At 30.5% G+C, this 27,524-nt stretch overlaps 1 protein-coding gene across 1 annotated transcript; it reads left to right on the plus strand.

The window, feature by feature from the left end:
* The first annotated feature begins 972 nt into the window (after nucleotides 1-972).
* On the plus strand, nucleotides 973-27,338 carry LOC131850013 (actin-binding Rho-activating protein-like). The gene is made up of 5 exons (XM_059200158.1): nucleotides 973-1,128; nucleotides 17,258-17,394; nucleotides 18,324-18,501; nucleotides 24,126-24,218; nucleotides 26,568-27,338. Exons 1-5 carry the CDS (start codon nucleotides 1,072-1,074, stop codon nucleotides 26,679-26,681), a joined length of 579 nt encoding a protein of 192 aa, XP_059056141.1. The 5' UTR covers nucleotides 973-1,071; the 3' UTR covers nucleotides 26,682-27,338.
* Nucleotides 27,339-27,524: the final 186 nt, after the last annotated feature.

The raw sequence follows: 27,524 nt of genomic DNA on the forward strand, positions 1-27,524 counted from the left end.
AGTTTCAATGATGATAATAACCTCATCCAAACGGATCATCCATTTGTAAATACTTACAAATCATACTTCCATCGTATTGTGAAAGGGATGCAGCGGTTTTGATGGGATCGTGTAATATCTGCATAAACTAACTATATATCAGTATTAATTTCGGTGTATATTTAATTTTACAAATATTTGTATAATTCAAATTATGTTCATCCCGTGTTACCGTTTATGGAGATATTACCAGATAGTGTAAAAAGAAGCGCACAGTATTCATTATAATCTCATCAAAATATAATACAAACAAATTGTATTCACACATTATACCTTTACCATTTGACAATACTTGGTAAATATTATTTTGTAAGTGTAAAATGTGATCGTCGCATGCATCTGCATCATTGTAAGTCTGTAACGCTCCAATTTTAGTATTAATATCACTAAACATTGCATATATCTTTGTATAAATGCATATATGTAAATGTTACATGTTTAAACACATTATTGAATTTAGAATTTTTATGAAAAAATAAATAAATATCCGTATTTCAAATATACCTCGTTTCGTTTCATTATGTGTTTGTTTTGATATTCCAGTCCAAAGGAAATATCGTATTTTCATCGCCTCTAATAATGTTATGATTGCATTCATTTGAAATGTTTAGGCGTCCGATGAAGAAATAGAAAATGTGTGGTAGGTATTTGTGGAAATTATCCAATAATATTTTCAATCCCGACTCTTATAACCTTGCTACGGAAATCGTCAATAAGAGACAACGAATCACCATCAGTTTTTCAAAGAATTTCCCACACAGGTGATTGTAGTGCAGTATATTTAGGTAACAATTAGATTGGAACGTAGACACTCCCACACAAGAATGTCCGGGGTTAACGCGGTGACCAATGCATCGTCATAAGGGGGCGCAGAGAGGGGGACTATTAAACGTCACTCATTCATAAACTGGTTGATCATTCGCTGAATAACCACAGACGCGTACGCACGCTTCTCAATCAGAAGCAATCGCGCGCTATTTTTAAAGAACTTCGTGTACTAAAAGTCAGTGTTTGTGCATTTGTCTTGCAAAGATGAGCGGAAATTTCTTAACCATCCCTGGCGATAATCCTATTCAGAGGCGATCACGGGTAAGGTTTCTTTATGACCTTCTCACTAACGAGTAAATAAACACCCGTTACAGTTACGTATAGAGCACTGAATACAACGCGTATTTATACGTAGAAAGGAATTTCAGTTGTTTGTGTTGCGGAAACTTCGTTGGCTTTGTCTTTATTATCTTGCACGGAAGTTTACAAGACTGCAAGATTAATGAATAGGAATATGATTGTCATCTGCATTTTCTTACATTGTTTCGTCAATCAATCTTTTTTTTTCGCGTTATTTTCAGTAGACATTTTTAGTTTAACTATGCTCTAAATAATATCAGGTGGTATGGGAAATTATTATAAAATAAAATTACTATATAGTTTCTTGAATTTTGGTATCTGTGCTCTAAATCTTTAGAACAGCACACGTGTTTCTTATTAGTCTTTTAATTTTTAATACATTATAACGTCCAAATACTCATACTAACCTGTTAAATACTTCCAATTTATAAACAGTAACAGTTTTTTTATACTTTGTATATAATGGAATTCCGGATAATAGGTAATAATCTGATTTTAGTTCAATGTTTTTGTTTAGAATGTGGTTCAATAAAGAATACTTTTTAAATCCAATTCGAAAGATGTTACCCAAATCTACTCATTCTTCCTATCCTAGATGATTTGTTATAATATAATATCTCAGTTATAAATACAATAGTGTATTTAGTCGCCTTTTCTGCTTGAGATATTAACTAGATCTTGCATCCAAATCTGCTGCAACTCTCTTGTTGATGAGTAATTGAATTAGAAATAAAGACCCTCATTTTCATGTCTTCATATTCTGACTGAATAAATATTAGCTATATTTATCGACTTCATTATATTTGTTTATATCTACATTAGTTATATTATTCTATGCTTATGAGATTAGAATTATATTCATTATTAAATTTCCTAGATGGCATTATCTACAACAAAAAAAATAAAAGATCAAAACTTCATAGCATTAGCTACTTTATGACCAAATTCTTTAAAGTAACAGATCTATAATTATTGACATTGGCTTAGAAAAGTAAATACCTATTAATTTTAAGTTAAGTTAAGCTAAATAAAGCTTTTGTACATACTAGACAACTGATACAAATACTTTTTTTCATAAATACATATATTATACATAGAAAACACCAATACAAACAATCATACTCATGAATACATATGTTTGTACTGTGCGAGGAATTGAACCTGCGACTATTGGAATTAAGGCGGTATGTTATACCGCTAGACCATCGAGACCGTCAAAGGTATACAAAGGAACGTAAGTATATCTATATCACAATAATTCTTAGTTTCTTTGTATCGGGATTATAATCACATTTAGCTGTTCCATGTGCATTATAGTAATGACGTGGCTTTCTAATTACCCTTATTTTTAGATTGAAAGACTTTGAAGATTTGTATCCATTTTGTTGTCGTCGGAATGTCTTTTCTTTGTCATTATTACATCTACTAATTTTCCACACAAATAGGTCAGGATACGTGAACGGGAACTTCAATTAATTCGGTTTTCGGAATTCATAACACGTACATGTTTGTGTAACTGAATCGTTTTTTATATGTTAAGTTTTCATCACGAAATATTTGTCGAAAAGCTATCAATTCCAAAACTTTTCCGTAACTTTATACCTACAGCATACTTATATAGTATTACTAAGCTCAACTTATTACTCAGCCACACGTGGAAGTTGTACAGTTAGTAGCACAGTTAGTTCGCAATAAGGTACAAAGTTTCGTAGTCGTAACTTAATATGTATTATTTGAGAAAAGGGAAAAAGGAAGTCATTCACCTTTGTGTAAGCTACACACATTTGTAATTCAGAAAAGTGTGTAGATTATACGAATTGACCTTGAGAGACCTTGAAACTAAGAAAATTGCATTAAATTGTAATTGAAAATTATTTAATCAAAGAATCAGATGAATGCAGGAGGAGAAATGAGGAGCTTTTAGTTTCCAATTGCAAACAGAGTTTCGGTGAAATAACTTATTAAAATTAAAACTGTTCACGCTGAAATGAATGCATATTGCATTATTTCAGCGTGAACAGTTGCTCGAACCAGGGTCTTGATTAGTTTTGAACTTTTTTTTGCATAGTATTTGGAGTATTGGTATTAGATATATTAATCGCAAATACTGTATGTCTTTATTCGGTAAACCGTGGTAGGTAATAGGTTAAAGTAGTATTTATTCGCTTTTAGGTATCTCTGTTCGTCTTACTGGTAATAAATTATTTATACTTTTGCTATCATCAAATTAAATTTAGTATAAGTAGGTACGTAAGGGTTGCAAACCCTGTCGATACGGTTACTGTGTTTCTATAGTGTTGTTTTAATGTTTAAGCTTGACGACGAAAATAGGATTTTCCTAAGAAAACAATTAGTTTTAGTTTAGAATTTGTCTTCGTTTACAGACTTCTTGGAGTTAAGTTGATTGCCGACATATGTAGATATAAATATAAATAGACCTAATTACGTCATGATTGAGGAACATCAAGATATGTTTTTAATAAGTATTAAAGTATAACGGATTCGTATGAAAATAATTATATTTTTTTAAATTTTTCGTACGAAATATATAATATTAAGTGTAATAAAATAAAATAACTCAACGTTTAATTGATGTTTATGGTTCTAACGCTGCGTTTTAGAAGCAGTCCTCCACCATTTTATAATAATAATAATATAATTATATATTTAAAAATGAATATTAATTGCTAATAATATAAATTATTTATGTGTTTGCCACACGAATAATTTTATTTATTTTCTCAATTTTGTTACTTGTTACTACATTTTCATTGAATAAACTATTAAAAATGCCCGTGAAATTGTGCTAAGTAGTATTCGATCAAAGCTTGCTCATTAATTTCTTGACAGCTTATTAACTCAACTTCATGAAGCCGGTTCTGAAACCTATTAATCTTGCCCATCCTAGCTAAACCCTGCCCGGCCATAAGTTAACGAGGTTATTCTATTGACATAGTTTGTTATGGAACTAGTCATTTTGTAATAAAGCCTTCCTATTACCCTAGTAAGCGGCGGTATTGGCATTTGTTCGGTTCATGAAATAGATAATAATAATTATTATTATTTATTTATTTACTTGCTACATAGTAATTTTGATCTTGCAATATAATATATAATGCAAGTACACGACATGCAGCACTCCGTAGGGGCATGCAAATATTAAAATTGATATCATAAATATTTAAATACAATATGTCATTAAATTTCTTTTAATTAAAAACATTATAATAGGTACACACAATAAAATAATACGTGTCACAGTATTGCACTAATATTAAACAATATTATTAAACCTATATTTAAGTCAAAGTTCGTATGTATGTATGTATGTTCGTATCCCTTATACTGTAGAAGTTATTTACAATTAGCCACTCATGTAACCTTGCCCTAAAATGCCTTATATTGCATTGTTTGATAGTATCATATTTTTCAATATCTTTCCTACTTATCCAAGACAAGTACCTGCGACTTTTTACGCCTATGTAGATCGGACTCTAATCACGGCAATGAATTGAACGATAGCAATATATAAAACATCTATACAATAGCTACTACTATTTGTTTAAAGAACAAATAAAAGAAATTGTTAACTGAAATTGTGGATATCATTCTTAAAATTAAAAATAAAAAGAACAAAAGAATTTGTTTCTTTTAACGGTGTTTGTTTAGTACATTTCTTTATGTTGATCCATATCTAATATATTATATACATATACTATGAATAGTACAATTTAATTCCGCCAGCCATTTTTATATTAGAAAATTATACACAAACAGAGAATATTCGCGTCGTTACGATTTTATAATTTTATTATACATATGTAATAAAGAAAATTACTTTCGGCGTCTTAAATAAGACAATACTTAAAGTAAGAACTACACCTATTTTAAGTATTGTTCTATTTTGAACTTTTATTACATTTGAATAGAATATAGAATTTTGTGGAAATGTAATTCATTACTTGGTACTTCCTTAACTTTATGTGAAACCAAACATGGCAGGGAACAAGACATCTCTTACATCGATTTTTTTAGTTATATATAATTATCATCTGTATAGAATTAGCTATTTAAATTGACATTGCTTTTAATGTCTATTCATCCACTAGACTTATCAAATTATGTATAAAAAAGGTTTGCTTATAGGGTGTATACTATTAACTAGAATTGAGAAATTCCCGCGAAAACGGGTGAAAACGAAGTCTACATATGATTCTACTATTATTACGTCGGCGATGGTTTCCGAGAAATGGTTTAGATATTTGTTTAATATATTCGCTGTACATAATATAATTATTAGAAATTCATTAACTAATGGGTGCCTGTACAAATAAATTTGCTTTGATTTATATACAGAAACTCTTCACATATCATCTAGAAAGGAAATCGTGTTTAAAATCAAGACACAAATCCTCATCGAGGCTCAGACATATTATTAAGTTTATTTATTATTATTCATGAGCACATCATAAAGAATATCGTGTAAATTTGTTTGCTTGTACGGCACCTAAAATTTGTTCGAATTTCAAATAAACACGATGACGTGTTGTAATTTGTTTAGACTTGCAAACAAGTTAACAGTCTACGGAAAGTTGTAAATATGTCATTTTAATATCATTTGGCAAATAAAAAAATGCCGATCTATACAAAATAATAATATAAATCAGTCGTCATTGCCTTGCCTTTATTCTATTTATTGGGGGTCGGCACAGTATGTCATCGTTTTCGACTGATCTTTACTGGCCGTCATATATATACCTAGTACGTTTACTCTTCTGAACAAAAAAGCAACATGGTCTCGTTGCTATAATAACCCATTCAGTAATTTATATACAACAAATGTTACACTGAAGATCCGGAAATTTTGGATATGCATATGAAAAAAATCTTTCAACGTTTCAAGTAAAAAGATGACCTGATCTGAATAGAATACGAAAGCACTATAACGGGCTGTATTTAGCAAAGAGTTCGAATAACGCGAATTTTAGGGAGTCCTACAGGAAGCATACCTATTAGAAAGGCTCATACTAATTGCTCATTCATCTGTAATAACTAATAATCGAGCCCTTACAAAGATTTCTGCAAGGTTAATAAAATATAGTTATCAAAGTCGGCGGTATAGTTCTGATATTTGCTGATGGGATTAGATTCTCACGTGATTTTTTTTATTGGGTTGTTTGGGTTATTGTCCGGTGTTTGTAGCACCTGTAGCACTGCGACCTACATAGATCAATTTTGCTTGCCATTTTTCAGAGTTCGCTCCTAAACCGGTCAGGGATAAGAGTTGAAGGATATTCTTAGGAGCGATGGTTTTTATCTGCTCGGGAAAGAGTGTAAACTTTCCAAAGGAGATATTTTGTTTATGCATGAGTGGGCTACAATCACATAGGATGTGTAGTAGCGTTTCCTCTTCAGTTTGGCAGAATCTGCAGATTTTTGTCGTGCATAGGCCTAGTTTTGCCATATGCTTGTTTAATTTGCAGTATCCTGTGAGGGCCCTAGTCATCATGCATATGTTGTTTTTACTCAATAGCAGTAGTCTATTGGAGTATTTGTTCGAGTTCTCACGTGATATAAACATTTGTAAAATATATGAATAAATGAAATTGCTTCCGCTGTCTGTTTGCTTAGATCTTTTAACACGTTTTGTCACGTAGTGACAGATTCTAATGCGGTTTTTGCTGTGCTAAGATAGGAAGGTTTATATGTATCATACATGGACATACGTGCGAAGCAGGGGCGGGAAGCCAGTTACTATTATAAACTGTATTAAGATAGCAAAAATGACGCCTTGTTTTGTTATTTCTTTAGTCACTCATTAGGTTTCGGCACGTGGCGGTTTTCCTCTTTGCGTCAGAGATGACACTATCAATTTTGCAGTGGTATGCAATATCCGAACATTGTTGCTTCATATAAAAATAATTACGATTGTGGTGCCAAACAGAGCGAATCGTACAAAACTACATTATCTCATCATTCTAATATTATAGCAAACTAATTCTACTATCGCACACAAAACTATCAAGAATACGAAACGAAAAATATGACCTACTTTTTTATATCAAATTTAATTATTGTGCGCTGATTATGTTTGTACAATCTCTTCTTATGAAATGATTACATGATAGGTTAAAGGTTACCCCCTATATTCTAATATTTTCAACTCGAAGTAACTTAATAAGTTGTACGGTTAGAGAATTCTAATCCCCTCCCGGCACCCCCTCATCTTCCCGCCTAGCAAATAAGGTAAATACTCTATTTTGATCTTTTTTATATGTCTTCTAATATTTAAATGAAAATCACCTGGAATTCATTAATCAAACTGCCGTAACTCACACGAGACTGCTTGAATAATTATACTCTCTAACTTCTTACAAAATCACTCTTTGGAACATTAGGATTTTGCGTGATTCTTTTCGAGTTGGCAGCATTTTTAATTACATGAATAATTAAAGTTATTACTATCGTTGGGTAATTTTAACTAAACTACACTAATAATTTAAAGAGACAGTAAAATTCCTGAGTTTTGTGTAAATGAAGAACCACTATTTAAATAGTTTAAAATATATTAATTTTGAGAGCGTCATGGCCTAGTGATTTCCTAGCCCGCCTTACACCAAAAGGTCGTGAGAGCTGGCCGGCACCAAAAAAATATTTTGTGCATTAATTTATATTTGTAATAGACTATCCGATGAAGGAAACGTAAAATTAATGCGAGAGGCGACTGTAACCTCGTCTCCTCCTTCGTTGGATTCAAAATATATATATATATAGTAAAAAGAGGCCATGTACCAACCGAATGATAAAAGTAACTGTTGTTTATTGCACTTATGACAAATTCTACCTCAGTTTGTCATAAGTTACTTAACTACTATAAATAATTAATATTTATACTAAAGCTATGATAAATGTTAGAGTTAAAGTGTAAAGAAAAAAATGAAAATCTATGATACAGTTTGATCTATTAATGTAGATATCCTAGTAACCATAGTAATGCCTGGTTAGGTAGGTACATCGCGCTCTTCCATATCCATTTCCATATACCTATATGTTTTTAAAAAGAGAATAATGTAAATTAATAGTAAAAGATGACTAAATAAATGAGTATTATATGTCGCATAATAAATAACAACATATAAAACATGAGACATCAACCATGTAAGGTTTAGCCTCTTAATTGAGTAGCAATGTTTGTTGTAATGTAATTTGAATAACATTCATCGTTTAATAATTTACAGAGCCATTCTGTGAACACTGATTCTTAGTATAGATCAATCAATCTTGTAAATTTTCATCGTATTATTGAATTTGTTTTATGTACTTATATGAATAGACACGTACTTAATTAGAGACCAGTTGTAAAGCTAGATCTGAGTGTAATAGCCTTCTGACGCCATACTTCTTTTTTTTTATTTATTTAGTTATAAATCTTTATTATTAAAAAATATAAAAAAAACAAAAAAATATAAAACAAAACAATATACATAGTATGTAGGTACAAAAGGCGATATAATCGCTTAACCGATCTCTTTTTTTTTTTAAATAATAAGGAGTTGCAAGGTTAAAAAGAATAGAGTAAAGAAGACAGAAGATATGCCTGTCACGACTAAGAGTTATACGGAGCCACTTGAGCTGTGAACGAAACTGAGAGACATGAGCTTGGTCATATTCGAATGTTATGTGTCAAATACACCATATACAATCATCCATATATGCATTTTCCGAAACAAACGATTCTCTATCAATTCAGTGACTTAGTATTGTTAGTAACAAGAACTAAAGAACATAATATATATCAATGTCCCGTATCAGTTCGACCTCCACGCGGCCCTCCTGGTAATCATCGTGGTGAATTATTATCATCCTACCAGAGTTCTAGCATGAACTTGATCTCATGAGAAGATGACCTCTCATTGTCAATTAGTAAGCAAGCGGGGGCACTATTCCATTATCTTTCGTAAAGAAAATGACAGTCATCATAATAAAATAGACAATAGGTACTCTATTCTTAATGTTTCAATGGATATTCTTTCTGTATATCCTTTTCTTTATTTTTGCACTGACACTAAAATAAACCTACTTAGATTATGACATAACTAATATATTTTGCAAACAAATAAATTTAATATAAGTTTGCAATAAAAATGTATATTTTTTGTGCTACGTTCACACATGAATTATTTATTGCATATTCATAATAAAATATTTCACAAGCAGACCCATTATAGTTGCATGCCGGCGTTATGTGGCTAGTTGCCAAGTTTTTTCTTAAATCCGCAACACGATATCATTTTGATAGCCAGAAAACGTTTTAATGATCACTAACCGCGATCAATGTAATGATCCACTTTTGGCTGACATAGATTATTTAAAGCCTTCCATTATTTACTAATTCAATGATAATTAGAGTCAGTTTACCACGACGGGTCTCTGCGCAGCATACCCGGGTACGCCAGTAACCAGCTATACATACGTTATATTTTTATCCTATAGCTCTTCAAATTTAACAATAGTAAACGTAATATTTTGACAGCATCGGTGGTCTAGCACACCGCCTTACTTCCGATGGTCGCAGATTCGATTCTTCGCACGGTACAAATATTTGTATTCATGAGTATGATTGCTTGTATCGGTGTGGGTATTTTCTCAGTATAATAGGTATGTATTTACGAAAAAAAAATCTATGTATTTTTATCAGTTATCTAGTACCACATGTTATCTGTGCCAGTACCCATAACACAAGCTTTAGCTAGCTTAATTTGCGTCTAGAGGGCGCAGTCCTGATATTATTATTATTATTTTATATTAACATCAGAATTAATGCGAACTTAGTAGTATGGAGTAATATATTCTATTCTACAATAAATAATTTTTCAATAATTAAAAAAATTCTTATAATATCATTACGAAATTTGTAATTTGTTACTTAACTCTAATTTGTAGAACCTTTGCCGCAAAACTAAAGTCGTTCTTGTCGGTTCTTGTTAGCTGAGTTTGCATTATGAATATACTTAATAATATTACTTTGAGTTTTATATATATCATTACTTGGTACAGATAATAATATGTAGTGTTTGTGACTAAATTCCTCATATGCATGAATATGAGAATATAGAAAGAATGAATATAGAAAGTGGAATAAAAACCATGTGTAAATTTGTTTTGTGAATAAATACAGGAAGTAAATAAACGTTGCTGTATATTTTTGTTGAAGTAATATATATATATACCTACATAGGCTAGTATGATATAAAATAGCTAATGAAAGATTTTCTCAAATTCGTGCAATGGTTCCGTAGATTAGTAATAACAAAATAAATTCTCTCTTCATAATGTTAGCATAGATATAGATAGATGGAGTAAATATTATTTCAATTCTCCATGGTTTTGTTAATATTGTATCAGACACATTGTGTGTTAATTAGTTTTGATTTTGTAGCTACTGTACACAGTGACTAAAAGTTATCGAAGCAGATAGACAGTGATTGATTAAAACTGAAAACATAAATATTCGAGCGCATCTAAAAGTCGGTGATTGTAATTCTAACCTACGTAACGAGAAGCGGTAACCAATTTCACGCCTCGAACAACGAAAATAAACAACTAATTTTATCACCTCTTGATTTTAGAGGAATGTTCTGTGCATTCCTGTAAAATATCCAAACGCGTAGACGGAAGGATGAATCATTCGTACGTCGAAAGACCAATCATTCAAAATTAACGAGCGAAGAAGGCCGACGCAGGCGCAGGGCCAACGCACATAACTTATGACTCTGTCATTCACCCAGGAAAATGACAAATGTTGAGATATTTTCGAACGTTACATGTGTTTGTTGTGCACAACATTTCGTATTTACCCACAAATAATGTTGACTGATAGACTTTTCAAGCGGCTTAAGAAAAGAGAAGCGACGTCAGTATTTTCTACATGATATATTCGTATTATTCTTCTAATAAATGCAGGTTATCATCATCCGAATTGTACATATTTGTGTTCTAAATTTCATCTCGAATGGTTGAGCCGTCAAAGTGTCAAGACGAAACAACAAACTCGCTTTCATTTCTGATCCTTGTATATGACACAATGAACATACTCTACTTTTTAAAACTATACTCGATTTTTAATTTGATTATCAACAGATATATATCACGAAAAGATGCATGAAAATTGCCTAATTTAATTCTGTAATTTAGTATTCCAATCCTTAATATATGTATAAATATTATGATTGTCCAGATTAGAGAAACTTATTGCCTTACATAAGCAACATTATTTGCTTAAACACTTCATCAAAATATTAAACTTACCAATAGAATATAATAATTTCTATTAACTATAATAGAAATAGATTTATTGCTGATTAATAGCTTTATATTGAATATTGAAACTTCAATTTTGTTTATTATATAATGACGTTAACTAGTGTTCGAGATTCCATTTGGAAAAAATACATATTGAAGGAGGTAAATATTGTATTGCTTGCTACATCTTTATTTAATTTATACTAACATTTCGAACTGATATTACTATAGGAATAAAGATATTTTGATTTAATCTGATTTGAAGTTTATAGTAATTACGTATCCTTACAGCAATAAATCAATCAGTTCCTACATATTAAAGGGAAATACATATACCTACTAACATTCAATTTTGTCGGAGGCAGTAACAAAGGAAATTATGTCTTTGTGTCAGTATTCTAAATTACAAGATTCCGAATACGAAGGCACGCTCTTTCATTCATCTAGACACTGACATCGTCGTCTTTATTTTTGGATGAATAAAATTTCGTCGTAAAATTCCCTAATTGTACAAAAAACATTTTTACTTCCTTGATGTAAAAGTTATTGTTTTGTTAGTAAGCTGTCTTATAAAATTTTTAATAAGTTCTAACAGACCCATGTGATCATTGTAAAATTATAATAATCTATTAAAACTTCCTAGCTTCCTTTATTTTGGTCCGCCACTTTATCCTGTCCCAGACATCGTCCTCACAGTTCTTGCACTCTATAATATCTCTAGCAACTACATTAGATAATTATATTTATTTCTTTTTCATTTAATTAAAATATAAATTCGACCATATTTCTTAGCAGATATAGAACCTGCGCGATATCTTCGCAGAAATTACACGGACTTTTGGCCAATTTTGTTATTATAGCTATTTTTTACGGAATTTAATAAAATTATTCTAAAATTTATTTATATTAATCGAATCATTTTAATTTTGTTTTGGTTCTACATGATTTTGATTGGAATATACCATATTATTATTATGATAAATGAAACATTGTTTCGTCTAAAAATCGTTATTTCGAAAAATATATGTAAAATACAAGAATAACATAAAATCCGGCCGTTTCCTGTAATCTGCGATCAGTATGAATGTGGTCAACGAATGTGTTACAGACAGCTGCTGGCAATCCATCGGATGTAAATCAAGATGCCACAATTAGTCAGTGTGAATCATCGTCACGACGACAAAGTGCATTCCGAGTATCTCGTTTAATTCCCCTTCTTTCCAAATATCGTTAAATCTGAGTAAAGGAGAAAGATTTTTATCTATTGAGAGTTGTTGGATCTACGTGGGTCAAGGCCATTCTTTGTGGTTAGCGCGACCTTTTGGTCCTATAGTAATGGATTATATTTGCGCTGATTTTTTATATAACTAGAATGGAAAACAATCTAACAGCATTTCTAATGGAAAACTATACATAACTAATATGAATACTACCGAATGTACCTATGGTACGGTACCTCGTATACATTCCTGAGAATAAAATTGAAAGAAAAATATCATCATTACATACTCGTAGTATAAAATAAAGTCGCTGGTGCTGTCTGTCCATCCCTATATATGCCTAAATCTTTAAAACTACGCAACGGATTTTAAAGCGGTTTTAGCGGTTTTTAGAGTGATTCAAGAGGAAGGTTTATATATATAATACATGTACACCCGTGCGAAGCCAGGGCGAGTAGCTGGTACTGTATAATTTTACAGCTACATATTGCCCTACATCGAATTACAGGGTCCATAAGAAGATATAGTATATTAAAAAATTGAGTAAGGCAAAAATTGACACGGATGTTTTTATTCAAAATCGTATTCTGGCTCTGTTTATAAATATACTAATTAAATGATCTTCGACAATATATAAAAGAAATAATATTATTTTTTAAGTAATCTTGTTTCAATTAATCATCTTCAAAAACCAGAGTAAAATAGACTTTCATAAACTATAATAAAAAATATGTGAAAACCCGTTCACATATTTTTTATCTAGGTACCTCATTCCCACCTAGAACAAGAAGAAGCAAGGTTTGTAATATGTATTTCGATTGAAGAGTGAGAATTCCAATGGTTATAAATTGTAATTATATATTACAATTATAGATACAGTCTTACGGAATAACAACATATGAGTGATATCACTTGATGTGCTGTTCACATGTGTATAGGCACTCGTAAAATATGTGCGACATCAGCAGTTAATTTTTTAAATGACATATAAAAATTCCTTCGATTATATGAACAAAGCGTATTTTTAAATATTAAAATTATTATTGGAGGTCACATGACTTTAATACGATTATATTTCGAGGTTAATCTATGTGAATTCCTCGCATTCCTACTCGTATATAACATCTGTTAACAACCGGATGTTTCTGAAATAAAATATAAACACGGATGTGTTTATCATTGAAAACTTTGCTATTATTACTTAGAATTTACAACAGACTTTAATGTGAAAGTGGAATTCAATTCAACTAACAAATTTTTGTATATAAAACATCTTGAAATATATTTAAGTTTACTATGTAAGTATTTACAGAAACTGTACATCAATACTGATAATCCCTTACTAATATTGTGATACCTACTACAGTGTGTGAGAGAACGGTATCCACTGGAATGCATCAGTGAAGGATGTATGATCGTAAAGTCAGTCAGGTCAGTTAGCCTCGTGATGAATTCACCAGCTAGGAAGATTTACAGAGTCTCAGACTGACATAATTGACCTGTCTTGACTTTTTCTTGCACAAGTTCCCATTATATTGGTTCCAATTATCTCCCACAATACGTTAAGTAAGAATACAATAAGTCACAACTTTTTATCCCAAGCATTTCTTACATTTACCAACAGGAACAAACATTAGGTACATACAAAGAAAATCTCAAATTTGGTTATACTAAGACGAACGAAAACCGAAGAAGTAATTAAGAATCTACTTCTTTTAAATATCGGTTTAAAAACATCATACTGTTATTAATACAAACGTACGATATAAATGCTTACATTATTTATAGTAATTCTTACCTTCACTGTCGCAAAAACAAACAGGTCATATGTGCTTACAAAAAAGTTCAACTTACCCGTACTCATACTGAAGAAATATTGCAGATGGAAAACATAAATGTTTATAGAAATTAAAATTAGAAATCAACATTAAAACATCTTCTAGGAAACAAAAATTTTATTACAAACAGATTTCATTCATTTGGCAGCAAAATTCTAAAACAATGGAAACTCTCTAAGTATCCATAACTTCTTTCATGTTTGCAATAAAGTTGTTTTATTAGCGTTGTTTCCGTAAATGAAATATGTTTTTACAGTTGTGTAGTGTTTATTGTAGTAATCGTATACAGTTTTATAAAATAATATTCATTCTATAATATTTTTTAACTACCGATTTGCACAGAATAATAAAGTCTTGAAATAAAATACATCATATACTGGGACGGATTAAAAAAGTGTTAGTGTATAAATAAAATCCATTTATTTTTAAAAATTTTGAGCAGAAAAATTGTAACATAATATACGTTTGAGACAAACAGAGTTGTTATTATAATCACAATTGCCAAAAGCTCTATCCCGTTAATAGTTTCGATGAAGCATTAATATGTTTATAACACGCGCCTGACCCATTCATAAATATAGGACTTTTAATAAAAAGAGTATCCTAATTACTAAATAAAGATACATGCGTTTAGTGCACATCTTAGATATTTTAATAATTAAAAACTGTCAGTGTCACTTTTTATTTCTAATTCTGTTGAATAACACCAAAGACAAATCAAATTTATCTGAGTAACGCCGTTCTTTTCTTCGTTGGACACTTTATGGAACATCAGTAGTTGACAAGGCCTCTGATTACCCCATCTCAGTTTACAGCCATGAGGATATATGAGTATAATTATTCAAAGTAACGTATGCCGTAAATAAATGTGAAAGACAATATTTATATTTAGACGTGTTTCGCCTATGTCCATTATTCGTCTGAGACTATCTAGGCGACATTTATTTTCGAAGCCACCTTCGCGATCGGTGCCAACTTTTATTGATTTATCAAAAGCATCTCACGTTAGTGCTAAATTGTTTGAAACGCTCGATAACAATAGAATGGAATTTCTGCGTTTGAATAAAATAAAACGGTCATAAATTACTATGCGAAATTGCCTCACAATTATCAAACGTTCCGCTCGAAAGAATTTCAGCTCTTTGTCAAAATATGAACATATTTTCATAGTTTTCTTACTTTTTATTCCATTAACATAACCATTATATGATGATTATTTTCATTACACTGTAATATATTTTGTTATTTACGAATAAAGTATTGTAAAATAATTTCTTACCTTCATCCCATCCCCTAATAGTTCTCATGTGAAATAGTTGCCTATAACCGGAGCGTCATCTATTTATGAATACAAATAAGAATAGATATAATAATAATATTAGTTGCAACGAGATACATAATAATACATAGATAAACCTAACTGTTAATTACCTGGATGTCTTATATTGAAAACCTAAAATTTATTATCGAAAATTAATTATCTTGTACATCAGCTTAACTCTGTAAACTTAAGTATTAAGATAAACATTTGTAATGTTTATAACCCTTCTTATATCAAACATGTTAATCATAGGTGACCAGTTTATTGAACTCTAATATTTTTCGTGATGGTTTTGTAATTTAGCAGACATGTTGTTATAATGTGGCGAAATAAGACTCCATACGAGTTTCTTTTTGGGTTAGTTTTATTTCAATAATTATATTACTTAATAGTAATATTAATAAAGTCTGAAATCACAATTATACCTTGATAGACTTTGTAAAAAGTCATCTACGTGAGTACTTGGTTTGTAAGCTGTTTGAAGTGTGAGATAAAACAATGAAATTACAGAATAGGAGTCATGACATACTCGTAGATAGTGCCAATGAAATAGAGGTTTAGAGTTTTGTATACATTAACACAATATACATATATTCTAAACCACTCTAGACTGTTACCTTTAAAATAAAAAGAAAATTCCAAATCGTCGCAGTGATAACTTCACTAAAATCTATTCTATATTTGTTACCGCATATTAATTTTATATGAAGATATCATATGTATGTTATACCTTCAAGTTATTAAGCTACTCATAAGGGTATGACCCAATATAATAACTTTTAGAAACGTTTGATGATCATGGACTGTTCTTGGAATAAGACTCAATTTTGATTGTAACTTTGCTAACTCGCTATTTCAGATGAAAATCAATCATGGCACCAAGATTAACAAAAGTCAGAGCTGATCACCAGACTATAAATAATAATTTTGTATAATTGTATTAAGGATTTTTTTAATCAAACAAGACACATCAGCAATGGTATTTCAAAATGGCCACTAATGCTTAACAAAATTAATTATCCATTCTAAGAATATATATTTTAATTGATGAAATTTTAAAGTTAATATAATGTTTAGTCTACGTTTACTAAAAATATTTTTTTTTGTTTAAGAATCTTTGCCAATAAATCTTATCTTTGTACATACTTGAATGATTTCTCTGAACGGATACAGGCTACCTTATCTCTGATTCTATAAACTTGATAAGCCCTGTTTTTTATATCCGCTTACAAAAATTATAAATCTTAGTATTTATATCAGTTGTCTAGTGTCCATAACACACGCTCTACTTACCTTGAAATCAGATGGCGTTGTGTGATTTATCAGGGGTATAATAATAATAATAATTATTTATAGTAATTATTATATTATAGATTACATAATTAAATGTATAAATTCATTATTTGCAGAGCTCATCACTAACAGACTTGATCTCAGCATTCGATACCAAAGCACAAGCACACAGCGACCTACAGAAAGTGACGGCATTTAGTGGACACTTCGACAAAAACCACAAACCCACATTCTCCAAGGATGAATACGGCAAGTGAGTATTATCATTATCATCATCGTCGTCATCATTATTTCAGCAATCCATTTTTTAGAACTCATAAGACGCTGCGATATAACATTAATATTCTAACGTACATAATAATAACCACAGTAAGTGTAGATATTACGAGTTAGATGAGACTTTTACCACAGATAACATAATTTTACTAACATTAGATTAGAATATATATATATCTAATAAATATTAATGCCATAATAAATAAATTTATTATTATTAATCAATTAATAATTAAAAAAAATATAATTTTTACTATATTTTATATTAATATAGTTTAATTAATAAAACATTTGGAGGGTACAAGCATAAAACATAAATATTTCCCAATTTATTTATTTTAATGAAAACACAATTAGTCATATGAGGATATAACTAGAAATATATTATATCTATTGAATTATGACAAAAAACTATAACACAAATACACAGATTTTTTCAAAACTCACTTCTTCCAACTCTTTTTTCAATTTTTTCAGCCTTTTCCCGTCACCTTAAATCAAAATTTATTATATAAGTTTGAGTCCCCTTTGCACGCCTCCTGTTTTCATTCAGTGTAACTCCAGCTCCGGCCAAACTTAGAATAGTTTTAAAATATTTATTTACTACTGACCTAGTAAGACCTTGTCAGAAATTATTATGCTATTCTAAACAACTTTGAGAATTTGCAATGGAATTAAAGCGACAGTTAATAAATGGATTAATATGAATACAATGGAAACTACTCAGAATAGGTCTAAAATAGAATAATTGCAGTACTATGAAGGTACTTTGAAACATTCTAGTAATTAAAAAATATTTTACCTACTCCGCGCATGTAGTACGGAGTATTAGTATATATTTTTATTATATCTTTTTTGTTTCATATCACGATACTCTACTTTAGCTTAACATTCCTTCTTTGCCAGACCTATTCCCGGTTCGATGACTGAGTTCCGAGGGGCTGAAGCTCAAGCCAGAGTGTGCACAGAGATGAAAGAATTATGTGACATCATTAACCAATATGGAAAAACGCCGTGCAAGAGTTTATTACCTCCAGAATTGGCGTCTGCAACTAAAGTCATCCTGTTTGGCGAACTTTTCTCTGTAAGTACCTGATATATTTTATCACCTAAGAGGGTCTGCAACTTCGCCAATTTACGCACGCGAGTTGTGATAAACCACAGAACTCTAATAGGGTCGATAAGTTATGCCCATTTAGTATCCACAGTAGCTATCATTCTATAAAAAAGTGTCATTTTGTGGTATTATGATATTTTATTTGCCAAGTTATCAGTAACTTCGGAATATAACAGTTTCGTAAACTTGTTATATTATTGCAGTTCTATTTCTTTGACTCGTTTTAGTTTGAAGTCTATATTTGCATAGATCTTAACAACATATTTAATTATTAAAATAATTCACGTAGTAATATTTCAATATAAGTTATGTACCTTAGTATCAATACTACTTGAAAACATAACGCTTAGCTAAACAAAATATTCTGTCCTCTAAATTTAGAAACGCAATAAATGCTATCTATATGAAGTTTATAAAACATGATATTAAATTGGCTCTTTGATTGTTGATGAACAAATTCTATTCCCAGTTTTTCATCTCTTGTATGGTGTATAAAAATCCAGCAAATAAATGTACACAATTTTAATACTTACTAACAATTGCAGTAAATATTTTGCGTACAAAATTATCTACGCATCGCTCTTTGTCTATACTTTTGGTTGAGATATCAGCGAAGAACTAATTAATATACTTTATACCTCTAATCATCCCTTACAAGAGAGTTGAAATTAGCAATGAAATCCTGGAGATGATAGTAGTGATGACTTGACTGTCACCACATGGTGCTGGTAATACTAATGAACACACCTGCTTAATTACTGTCTAATGGCGTAAAGCTCATTGTTTATAGTTCTTATGTCACAAGGCCGAAGTTTGGCAGAACACTAAAATAACCCGACTGTGCCGGTAGTGTGATCTTGACAAAACATTTGCTTTTGATGCAAGTGAAAGGCATAAGCGTTAAAAACAATTTTCAGCTGTTTTTTCAACTATTTATTAAATATATATGTATATGTTTGTGTTCAAATTATGTATATGTATGTACGTCTTGTATATCTACAGATTTATTACACGTATTAATCAATCTCAAAGATAACGAGATAGAATGTGGGTTATACTAAATTTTGCGTGTGTATTACAATTTCGTATCTATCTTTTTTCTATCGGTAGATTCCATTCATATACGACTCGATTGCCATTCATATACTGCCTGCCTACTGTCTATATAATAAATGATACTAATAAGAACCTTATCGCTAAGACTGTTATCACGGTTGGAATAGTCAAAAGCAGTCATAATTATCTATGTCGTGGTAAACGAAACATTTAACAAACTCATACTGGGTATATTTGAATCCAATGGCAATGAGCATGTCTATCGCCTCCCTCGCTCTCGTTTGGCAACCCTACCCTGGTTAGTTTAATTTTTAATTTTGTTATAGATGTTGCTATCACCGGAGAGTTTATTAGAAATAAAATTTGATATATACAGTTTTTTTTGTGTCAAGAGATATTTGTTTTTTAATTTTTAATGACTTTTAAGCTGTAAGTGGGCGCAGGAAATGACTAGGTCATGATGCTCTCATACCCAGTATTAAGTATAAAATAAATCGCTAACTCCTATGCTACAATATCGTCTGACCATTAGCAATGCTTGTGACAGTAATGAACTTGGCACATAGAGCGGTCACAGTATCTTATGACACATCCACGAAATATTTCAGATTTGCTACTGTCTTGTTGAATTTTTAATGTTAAAAATCTCAACAATTTTCATTAAAATGTACCATTTCATTGGACATTTATAGATAGACGACATCTGTCTCACTTTTGCAGCAGTATCAAATACGTAGATAATTTATTTTTAATTAGATACTTTTTGTAATGTATCGAATTTGACGCGAGGTCTAAACATATTATTTCAATTAGTTTCTTTAAAACTAAACGGCCATCAACAGCTAATATCCTATTGGCATGAACGACTCATCGTGTATAATAAAATTAATGACGTCAATGGAATCTATATTGCGTTGCACTTCTAGTGGAGGAAGTTATGCCACTTATAATATCTTAAATTACCATGATGGACGTCATACTTTTATATCCATTTGTCATGTAGCCAGGTTCCTTATGGAGAAGGTATACCTTCTCCTATATACAGGAGCGACTGCCAAGGATCTCTTACGTACTCCTGTTTCGCTACCTATTTTCATATATATAATTCATCACATGAGTAGAAGTTTTGGACACTTTCGACTTCACTATTATTTATTTTAACTTTATAGATATTATATCTTCACACCAGATCACTTACAGAATAAACTAATATTATCGAGTGCATTATGTCAGCAAATAAAAAAAATACGATGACCAAAAGAAACTGCGTGTAGATCGATCTGATGACGAATTTTGGTATTAAATAAATATATATAATTATCTTCAAAATAAACCAAATATAATGTGTGTCAACTTGTTTACCATTCCTGGAAAAAAATAATACTTTCTTATTTATACCCGGATATAAGAAATTATATTAACTTTTATAACGATACTGTACACGGATACCTACGCATACCTAAGCGTCATCCAAAAAGAACTCAAGGAACTTTGATGAGAGTCGATAAAGTAGGCAATAAGTTATATTAACAGTAAACAACTACGCTTTATTTTCATCACGGAAACGAGCAATTTTTAAAAGAAAATCTCGTACCAATAAGTTTATGTGTAGAACTAGACTCATCGAGATGTCTATGTCTGTATTTCTTTTGTAAAATTGGACCTTTGTTTCTTACGTTAGGTTATTATCAAAAATGTCAGAAAAACGTGGTTTTCCACTTAGATAAATAGCACAAGGATAATGGTACGGAAGTTGGTTCTTTACAAAGGATACAAAGGACAATTTTCTGATGCACATTTAAAAGATTAAAGTCAGATACACGTATCGCGTGCCTTTGTTTATATATATCGGATATGTATTATATGTCTAACGTAAATAAACAAATTAAAGTTTGAATAAGCCAATAAATAATGTTGATAATATTTCACCAATAATGAAATTAATAATTTCATAGTTAATAAATAGATACAGGTAATAAATAACATTTGCCATTTCAACCAAAGCCAATTAGTCCCAGACTAAGTAGAATCTACACAACGAGTATGGTACTGAATAACTGTTTTGCTTTTAATATATTAAAATCAGCCATTGTTACTGCGAGCGGGAACACAACTACTATTTTAATAAAAACCAAATACTAGTAAAAATGTGTATTCTTCCCAAAAGGGCTCACAGCTAGAAGTAACATAACAAATAGTTAGTCAAAAGTGACGTATAAAAAATATAAAGCTTATAAAAAGAATGGTAGACAAGCTGCCAGTAACAGCCATCTCTGTACCAATAGACATGCTGATGAATTTGAAATTTTATTTTGCGTGACAATTCAACCTGTGAACATCGAAAAAATGCAATTAGTAAATCCGTTACACGGCCAATAAAAGTCATGTTTTGAACAAAAAGCTTATAAATTGGATGATTTTATAGGAAAGAGAGGTGGTTATTAAAATTAGAAACTAAAAATTAATCAAATATATTTGATTAAAAAATACCTGTTCACCTACTTAGGCTAGACTTTTTTTTTACATTAAAATCTGACTTAACAGCTGAAATTAAACATTTTTAAACAATGAAATCATGCTTCCTCAAGACTGCGATAATGCAATTAACGAAACATAATATTTAATCAGAGAAGAAAGACCGGATATTCGAGTTCGAAACATCGACTTTAGAACTATAGAAAATAATTGTCTGATGCGATACCAGAAGTACATTTGGCTGCCATTCAGAATTCGAGCTAACAAAAAGGTCAACTAAATGTAAACCAAGACAGTGCTCGTTGGAAAATTCGTAATAACTAAATGACAGTCAATACCAAGTCATTAATGATTGTGGAATATTAATATTAAGTTTATTGTACAACCTGTTACAAAATAGACGTAAACATTTTTTTTATGGAATGGAGATTGAATCTATATAAGCTGATTATATACCATCTATTAATAACAACACAAAAAAAGAAAACATAAATCTTTTATGTTGAAATATTACCTTCAAACAGCTTGCTAGGGCGGGATATGAACTCCAATATCTCAGTTATCATAGCCAAGTGCGTTCTGTATACAGAGTTGACTATACTTTTTTTTTGGATAATAAAAATATGAAATGTTTTACCTACTACATAGCTCACCTTTCTATAATTGCATGTTCAATCCGCCCGCAATACCAACACTTATTAATGGTTTTTCTATACTTTTTTTTATATATATTACTACATTTTTTCTACGTATGTAGATACATAAATATTATATATCTAGAAGAAAAATGTATTTAACTTTGTTTGTCAGTTTCATTTAAGTTCGACCATGGCTCTATAATTATAACTTTCTGATATTAGCGTACTCAAACGCATCGACAAACAGACTAAAATTGTAATAATAATAGGTTTTAATTTTTTCCCCAAAAAGTCCCAAGATCGCCCAATAATAGTTTCAGTTTAGATCAATTCAAACAGTTACACTTTTGCTATATGTATAATGCCATATTCAAGTACTTCCCGCGGAGCGTTATTCGAAACGAAATGTCATTATCAGCTTAAAAAAATGCACAATAGATAAGGAATATAAATCATACTCAAAGGCATTCAGAGCTACTTCTACGACCATCATATTATTGTTATATCAAAACTACTGAACAAAACACTTCAATGACGATTCAAATGACGTCACGTGAATTCCTCGTGGCGTCTCGGGCGCGTCGTCACCCCGGCCCGTCACGGCCAAGATTTAATTTTGGATTACTAATGTCAGTTCACATAATTAGCAACGTTAACAAGATCCTGACCAGATATGGAAGCGGATGTTAAAGCAGTAAAACTCAGGAATATTTTGATGTTTGTTTGGTTTTCGTCCATCGATTGACGCGCGGGCCACGTCAGTATTGATTTCATGTACGGTTATTTTTAAACAATATCATAAATTAATATTTTAATTTTAACTAGCTTCCCACTCTGGCTTCGCACGGATATACATGTATTATACATATTAACCTTCCTTTTGAATCACTATATCTAATGTTAAAAATCGCATTAAATTCATTGAGTGGTTTAAAATATTTATGAGAACAGACACCGGAAACGCCTCTTTTAGTATAAACTATGTAAATATAGAAAATCTCTCTTTATAGATAAACATGCTTCTGCCCGTAAATTGTCTTTAACATGGCTCAGCAGTTCATCTATCGAATAAAGGAGTTGGCAATTTTTATACGTGTTTTTTCAACTCGAAACGTATTTATGCTTTGACTAAGAGATATTGCACATTTAAAATGTATAACAAATTCCACAAATGTGAAATATTTTTCAATCAATCCTATATGCGTGGAATTATACTTTTTCATAACAATAGAACCAGACTTTTCTCAATACTTATTTAAAAAATTTAATATCACGTTCAGCGTTTGATTTCAAAGTAAATGAATATCCAGTTACACATATAAAATATAGTTATTGTTTATTTTTAAATGTAAGCAAAGAATCCTAAGCATGCCTGTTTGTAAAATGAGTAATGTAAGTTTTAACAAGTTTATTTGCCCACAGATATACACAGTGATCTCGGACAAACTCGTCGGAATACTTTTGCGGTCGAGGAAGCACCATCTAACGTTTTTCGAGGGCGAAGTTCTATTTCAGGTGAATATTACTTAAGTTGGTGTTCCGTTAACTTAGCTTCCGCATTAATCAAATTCGGAACTCCAGATGGCGAGATTGACTTGTTTGTGTGTCTTTATGTAACTATATCTAATATAGTAAACTAACAAATCTACTTACCAACTACTTCTGGAAGTGACTCTATTACAACTATGTACGTTCGATATTAATATTAGTAAATACATGGCCATAGGTAAGAGGAAAACGGAAAATAGTATCCGATAAGAATAGTATATATTTAGTAGTTCAATAGTCGCGGGTTCGATTCCTCGCACGATACAAACATTACAAACTACAAACATTTTTCATCAAGCTTATGACAAGATGTCGATGTGTGTATAATCCACAATTATCAACATTATTTTTAATTTGAAAAACAACATATTGGAAAGCATACCTTAAGCGACGTAGTTAACAACGACTCATTCTATCTGTCTACACAAAGATATCTAAATATGACCTTTAATTATTAGTTTTATTGTAACAAATCAAACTATTTTTTATATAGGTACTCTATAGATCTTGCTTACGACTACCAAATGTGGAATAGGTACTGATTTATCATAAAAAAGTTTAGTTAACAAAATCATAAAATTTTATATAGACAACTAAAACTGAATAAACTTTGAACTAAAACAAATAAAGACTGAATTAAGAAGAGAATTCGTTTAAATTTTTCTTTCTAGTAATAAGAAAATAAAAATCATTTTACTTTGCTATGACTAAATTATAATTCTAGTAAAAGTGAATGACCAGCTGATAAAACGCAATGAATTAATGAATGAAATTTATTCTGTTCATCTGGATGATTATGCCATATCACATCACCGTAGCGACTATGTTAGAGGTTAGATAAAGTGGTCATTTTCCATCTTTTTAAACTTAATTTTATCTGACGTACAATTTATGATAGTTTTATGGTTATAAATTACGGATCACTATTATGACTGCTTATATCAACATTATTTTATAATCAATTTACGTAAGTTATTCTTTAGTTCGTCGTCGTTAATAGTGTAGTAGGTCTAACAAATAAAAATCGATTATACTGATTAAGATGTACTGTATTAATAAATACATATATCTTATTCGTAAAAATGAGAGACTGAAATGCAATAGGTGCACGATTCAACACGATGCAGTATATTAGTACTTGTGTATAATAGTAAATCTACAGTGTATACTTAAACTGAAAAAAAATCAATTAAATCAGTCTAGTTTATCTGAAATTTATCGACCTTTGTAGACCTATGTAAAGTTTTTTTTTGTTTTAATCACAAAATTTTTACTGTATTCATTAGAGCAAATTAATAGCGAACTATTTCGTTATTAGTTCAAATAATTTGTTCCTTGCTATTTGCTAATAAATACTAATCAATATTTCAGTGTTTATTACTTAAAATGTGTAGTCGTCACTTTTTCACGCGTTTTTTAAAGCGTAATTTAAAACTATCTAGAGTCGCCTACTTTTAATTGTTAATGATTATATCACTAATAATTTCATTAGATAAGTGTTATTTATTTTTATCCTTTAAATATTTAGATATATCCTAAAATAATACCAAACATTGTGTGTTCCTTTATATTATCTATGTACTTATCGTAAAGCAGGCACAAGTAAGTGCGTACCCTTTACTCTCCTGTGACATCAATGTGCTCCGATATTTTTAAAATCTTACCCCCAGGGTCTCATAGCTAGATGGTTTCTTTTGTCATATAAGAATATTAGAATAATATGGCACTAGAGTTTGAAAGCCGAGAGAATATTAAGTTACATTTATTCCTTCGGCCTTGATCAACAAATTCTAGACTAAAATATATATTTTCCAGACTAATTCCGGAGTAAACTTGGAATTATATACATTTATTAATATGTTTTTTTTTTATTAATTATGTTTTTTTTTAAACTTACTGAGTATAGGTATCGATATAAAACAACGTAATTCGTTCAACGTCAGTTAAACAAGTTGTGCTTATGGTCTTATTTTAATGCCGTCTTGCTTAAGAATTTTAAGTAGTTATAAAGCTTAGATTTATTATATCTTGATGAGATTTAAAATACTTTTTCGTGCAACTATGAATAAACAAACTAAGTATATCTTGGTAATCATGGCTTAATATGCTAAACATGAACGTATAGGCATCTTTATAAATATCATAAATTACAATGTGATTCTAATGCTTCAACCTTTCATATAGATTTTAAATAAAGAGTAAATAGCATTTTACGTTTTTAAAAATCCAAGCAATTACTAATAGTGAATTATCCTAACAACTTCAGTATTAACTTATTGATTACTTGAAGAATAACTTAATATTCGTTTATTTCAGAAACGCGATGACGACGTGCCTGTTTTCCTCTTGAAACCAATTGCGGATATCAGAGCTTACTGCGACAACAAGGCGCTACTAGCTAGAAGATCAGTATCACCGATGCCTCATTAGATAATGAAATCTAGTTAATATTTTTAATATTAAGTTCTATAGGAAAATAACATACGAAACAACAGTGTTTAAATCAACAGATTTAATAAGCAAGCTCCTAATTTCTGGAGCAACTGCAGAGATTTTAATAAATAGAAAACGAATTGCTTCTAATATTGCTCTCGTAGTTCAAGTATACAGTACCTATGTTACGGGTCAAAGTACAAAATAAATATGAATTAATACACCACAAGCACTTATTCAAAATGCAAATATAGTCCGACAGTAAAGTTGTTATGAATTGACTACTCATTAAACGAATTTGTCTTTGAGATTAGTTGAGGTTTGTTTATTAAATCTGTTTATTCGTTTTATTATAAGTATAAATTTTAACTTCAGAGTGTAATGTAAATATTAGTCATTTTATATTATGGAAACTATGGTAAGATGAAGTTGACTCTTAAATTGTATAAAATATAAGTATAATAGACAAATATTTACTATCAAAATTTTATGTGTGAATATATAGGGACTAGAATGCTCGAGGAGTTTCAATTCAATTTAGGGAATAAAAACTATATTATACGTAGCATATATTACATGAAAATAGTACATTTTCAGCAACGGAAGATTGTACCACCAAGTTTAGAAGCTCACTAGCGGTACTCTTAGCGTGAGAGGCCTTTTAAACCCGCCCTTAAATTTTTAAGGCAAATACTATTATTATACATGTAAAACTAGCTTTAATCCCGTAAGATCCTTAATCGTAAATAGTCATGACGTCAGCCAATTTACCTAATCTTGGTAACTGCCACTTTAGTTAATTAGATTATCCTTAGAAATCTCGAAGAGTTTCACAATACA

Source organism: Achroia grisella, unplaced genomic scaffold (genome assembly GCF_030625045.1).
Source record: "Achroia grisella isolate CSIRO2021 unplaced genomic scaffold, CSIRO_AGI_Agris_v1 utg676, whole genome shotgun sequence".
In the NCBI taxonomy this organism is placed as follows: domain Eukaryota; kingdom Metazoa; phylum Arthropoda; class Insecta; order Lepidoptera; family Pyralidae; genus Achroia; species Achroia grisella.

Coding starts and splice junctions, on each gene's coding strand:
- LOC131850013 (XM_059200158.1), top strand. CDS start 1,072: ATGAGCGGAAATTTCTTAACCATCCCTGGCGATAATCCTATTCAGAGG. Junction 1,129..17,257: donor CTATTCAGAGGCGATCACGG/GTAAGGTTTCTT, acceptor CATTATTTGCAG/AGCTCATCACTAACAGACTT. Junction 24,219..26,567: donor AGGGCGAAGTTCTATTTCAG/GTGAATATTACT, acceptor CGTTTATTTCAG/AAACGCGATGACGACGTGCC.